Source organism: Sinocyclocheilus rhinocerous, unplaced genomic scaffold (assembly GCF_001515625.1).
Source record: "Sinocyclocheilus rhinocerous isolate Xijiao unplaced genomic scaffold, SAMN03320098_v1.1 scaffold1744, whole genome shotgun sequence".
In the NCBI taxonomy this organism is placed as follows: Eukaryota; Metazoa; Chordata; class Actinopteri; order Cypriniformes; family Cyprinidae; genus Sinocyclocheilus; species Sinocyclocheilus rhinocerous.
This window is the reverse complement of record NW_015638946.1, coordinates 114,503-119,078: the sequence shown is the minus strand read 5'-3', so window position 1 is coordinate 119,078 and position 4,576 is coordinate 114,503. Positions and strand designations below refer to the sequence as shown.

Here is a 4,576-nt window from a genome sequence, read left to right as displayed (position 1 = left end):
TCCTATATTTATGTTCAGTTATTTCACTTTAATTGCATAGAAAAGGACCTATACATTGCCATTAGAGTAAAATTACTGAACCTAAAGGAGCCTGATAAAAATGCTCATTATAGATGAAATTTTCAGTTTACAGTTTATAATCCAGACAATCGTTTTTCACACTTTAATGTTATTCAGCTCTTGTCCAAAGCAGCGATTGGTGTCCGCTCGGCTGGACGTGTTTAGCTGACGTCCTGCTCATGGCGCCCACGGGGGGCTTTGCGCTGCTCTTTTTATATTTGGAGACTCCAAAAGAATCCCGCTTCCCTTTCATGTGCCGCCTCGGTCCAATCAGACTAAAGGAGAGGCGGCCTGCGCGAGGCGTCAATCACGCTCGCTGAGTGGCTGCAGCGCCTCGCGTCTGGTCCGCTGGAGCCGCAGATCACTCGATCCTCCACCGCTGCTGGATACGGACCCCGCGCTGTTCTTCACGGACGCTCACAAATATCGCACTCTTTCTGGATTGTTTTTCATTTCTGATGTTTCTCACTTGCTCTCCGATGCAGAGAAATGGGTAAACTTCATTCCAAACATGGTAAGACGGCATCTCTTTGGTGTTGTAGAGCAAGTCTTTGATTTTAAAACGCTTGTGATATAGTTCTTTCGAGTAATCCATTTATACGACGTCTTTTTCTTTTTTAAAGCTGCTATTTGTAAAGCGAGGGAGAGTCCTGAAGGTGAGTAACTTTATTTGTTATACAAATAATAACGCGTTTATTTGAAACGGGTGAACTGGCTAAATGACTAATAAAACAAAGCTGCATCTTTGAACATTTGGCGTAAACAAAAAGAAAAACGCTAGAAACAAACTTGAAAGCTGTTTAACTGATAAATACACAATGGTATTATGTATAAATTGTATTTTCTTGCTCTTTTAGGGGATAGTTTTGTAGTTAACGCGTGTTTGGCGAGGAAAGGACTGGATGACTGGATGGTTAAGCAGAAGTATTACTGCTCGAGCTCTCGTGTAGATCAGCAGGACTCCCAGCAGAAAAATACCTGCGGACTGTCTCCACGGGTACGTGAACGGTTTTAATGACTTTTTATCACACGTGCATGTTAAATGTGTGAAGATTTTGGACTTTGAGAAAGTGAACTTGTCTGCGCTTCGCCTTCATTTCATTCCAAGACTGTAGGAATCAACTGTTTGGGTGTTAAGTTATTATTGACTGGAGAAATGTTGCGCACTTTGAAGTAAGGGGTGCATGCATGGAGCTCTTTAAAGCTTGTATTTCAACTGATCAAAAACGTTGTTTTGTTGTGATAAACATTGTTTACAAACTGCAATACAACTCTTTTTTCCCCGTTGTTCTGCATGAATTCAGTTCTTGGGTAGTTGACATGAAATATCAAGCAGTGTCAGCGGTGTGACGCGCTGTAAGTGATCTAAAACTATTTTAAACAAAGAATTCCAATCATTCTGTAATTATATACGTGGGATTTTATGACCTCATATTAACTGAGAATAAATTGAATATTTGTAAATTTCAGAATTCAGTTGTTGCATCACAGAACTGTTTAAAAATTATCTAGTGAAGTCAAAAATGTGATTTACAATGGTGATAAACTCGAAAGAAATGTTTAGGCGTTAGAAAACATACATTTCTTTACGCATGCGTACATTTTAAATTCCATGTTGAATAAAAAAAAGTTAAGTCAACTACCCTTATTGGATTATAGATGGTAAAAGCGTATATAAGCGATATTCGCGTTGCAGAATGATCGTTGCATGCTTCTAGAGGCCACACGCGCTTCCAGACCACCCAATTCACGCGCTTTGAAAACGATCGTGCCATCGTTTTGTGACGTCACCAAGAACAATAGTGTACTCTCTGGAAACACTCTGTAGTTTGAGCCCAACTATAAAAGCCAAAGGCCTTATTACCAGAAGTGATTATAGGAGAAACACTCTCTGAATACACGTTTCCCTTTAATGATGTCTGTTAAAACGCTCTCCACGGTATCAGCTGGTGCCTTTGAAGCCAGAGGAGGAGGTTTTGTGTTGTTATTCCTTTGAATGATAGGAAGAGGAAAAGTCAGGTTTCCAGACAGGTTCAGGCTGTTTATTTCTGACAGGCACATCATTTTGAGAGGAAATATCACTGTAGGTTTGGTATCTTAAAGGCGGCATATGTATTTGAAATCATATATTTGGATTTGTATCGCCTTTCTTCTTGCATGCAAAAAGTTATGCGTTTCTATCTTGAATTTGCCCAACAAGGAGAATGTTTTAGCAGTCATGTTTAGACAAAAGGCGCGTCAACTTTTTCACTGGCGGCTCACATGGGTAAATGGTTTATTTGAACGTGGTGGGAAGAACTGTGTGAGGGCTAGGAACAGATGCAAGTTCTCTCTGTAGGTAATAGATCACGGCGGGTTGAAAGCATTGCAGGCTGACAGGCATGGTGACAGCGCTGTATTGTGAAGTCGAGAAAGGGGTGGAGGGAGGGCCAGTCTGTCTCAGATTTGGCATCCTAGTAAACACATAAGAGCACTGTCGTTTAGGAGAGGAGAAATCCTCTGGAAATACCTCAGAGTAAGCCTCTTTTGGTCAAGGGCTGTTGCAGTCTCAAAAGACTTTTTTGAGGGTTGGAGAGATAGTGAGAGACGCTGAGAGTGACAGAAAAAGCGAAAGGAAATCCATAAGGCTGCTATTAAAGTGCCGTCTCAACCAGCAGGAGAATGCAGCCACAACTTCTTAAACCCAATCCTCATATGTGGACATCTTAAACTTTCAGAGTCCGGAGTGTTGCTGAATAATGCTGCATTTCTTTTCGAACTCTCTAAGAAAGTAGTGGTAATAAACGTTTATTTAGCATGCAAGATGCATAGTACTGCACTGCAAGCAAAGAAATTGTAACCACATTGGTGTGGATTTTAGATCTTGTGGTGTGAAGGGGAGAAAATAAATTTAAGGAGCATGGAACACATAGTTCTTGCCTGGTTCAAAGTTCACACAGTTTGAAGTTTATTACTTTTTTCACTCTCTGCTGTGAGAAGGAGGTTTTATTGTAGCTGGAGAGATCATAATGCACTGAACAACAGTCACAAAGTCTGAAATGACTTCATTGAGTTACCTGTTTTATATTTATTCAACATTATAAAGTCATAAAGTTTTCACTTTTCTCTTTTAACATTGCCTTCATTACTTAAATATGATAATCTGAAGCAGGGTTTGTTTTAACACAACCTGATTGTTTTCCCTCTGATGTACTAATGAGGAGTTTAAGAAACAATAGCAGTACTGAGGAGTGTGTGTGTGTGTGTGTGTGCGTGTGTGTTTTTCCAGTTGGTGTGAAGTGATTTGGCCAGGCTGGGAAAGGATCCCTGCTGAACGAATTCAAACATTTGAACAGTTTTGAATAACTGAATGGTGTGTGGTTAATGGAGCGTTGTGAGAATGAAAGAATGAGAGAAGGTATTTCCATAAATATTTATTTGGAAATACTCATTTTGTTTTGACATAAAGCATCTCTGGGACAATTTAATATTTTATGTAGTGATGAAATTTGAGGCTGGTTTAGTGGGAAAGAGGTTTTGCATCCCTTTGTTAGTTCTCCCCTTTTGATTTTGATTTGATTGAAAGTGAACTATTTGAAGATGTTATTTTTATTATTCCATTGAGAGATATTTATTGGATCAGTGTGTGGAGTCTTTATTGAAAACATGTTGTTGTTGTTTTTTTCACTTTATTCATTTGTTTTCTTAATGTTTCTGGAGTTTTAATGTAGCCACCACTTTTTCCTGGTCTTTAGTGGTGCTTTAGAATAATGTTGATACTATATAATACACATCTTTTAAAACCAGCTCATCACAAGTTATTAAGTTAAACAATCTACTTTTCTTAATTTAGATTTTTCTTATTGAGATAAGCCACTGAGTGGAATTCAGTGAATTACCTCACTCCCTAAGCATGAAGAAAGCATAAACCTAACTCATAAACGCAGGATGATAATACGGGGACTAATAGAGGCTACCTGGAGAGTCAGTTATTTATAGCAGCTGTGCTTAAGTTCGGACAGTTGTGTGTGTCTGTGTTGTAAATGTGGTTCAGATGGTATGGACAGCGGGGAGTCTGAGTCAGGAATCTGTTTGATGAGGGTGTTTGTGTTGTGCTGTGTTAACTGGCCTTCACACACAAGACTTTATGTCTGTGACTGTCTGTAACTGGCCTTCACTGCCTATTACATTTTCCAGTCTGGTTTGCATAGGTCTTGTGCTATTAGTAAATTACACTCTTAAGTTCTTGTTCAAAAAGAGGTGGGGGTCAGATTTGTGGCCTTGCTGTTAGCATGCTGCTCTGTGGCTCTCATGTGGGCAATGTAAATTAAAGTCTAGCTCCATCTAGGGCTGTGCAAAAAATCGAATGCGATTTTCATGCGCATCTCGTCAGTAAAGCCGCTCCTGTGATTAGTAGTAAATCTCCAGCACGTGCGTTCAGATGGAGCGGCATTTACTACACAGAGCCGTAGTTCACTGACAAGCTACACAAAATCGCGTTCAAAATCGGCAATGAATCGCGATTTTGTGTAGCTTG

The 4,576-nt window shown here is 39.7% G+C and overlaps 1 protein-coding gene across 2 annotated transcripts in view; it reads left to right on the top strand.

Annotated features, from left to right (window-relative positions):
- The first annotated feature begins 397 nt into the window (after window positions 1–397).
- Window positions 398–4,576, top strand: part of LOC107750231 (protein naked cuticle homolog 1) — a 27,963-nt gene continuing 23,784 nt past the window's right edge. For both annotated transcript variants that reach the window (XM_016565519.1, XM_016565518.1), the window contains exons 1-3: window positions 398–574; window positions 684–716; window positions 918–1,057. In XM_016565519.1, the coding sequence (XP_016421005.1) occupies window positions 550–574; window positions 684–716; window positions 918–1,057 (198 nt within the window). In that variant the 5' untranslated portion in view covers window positions 398–549. The remainder of the gene's footprint in view (window positions 575–683; window positions 717–917; window positions 1,058–4,576) is intronic.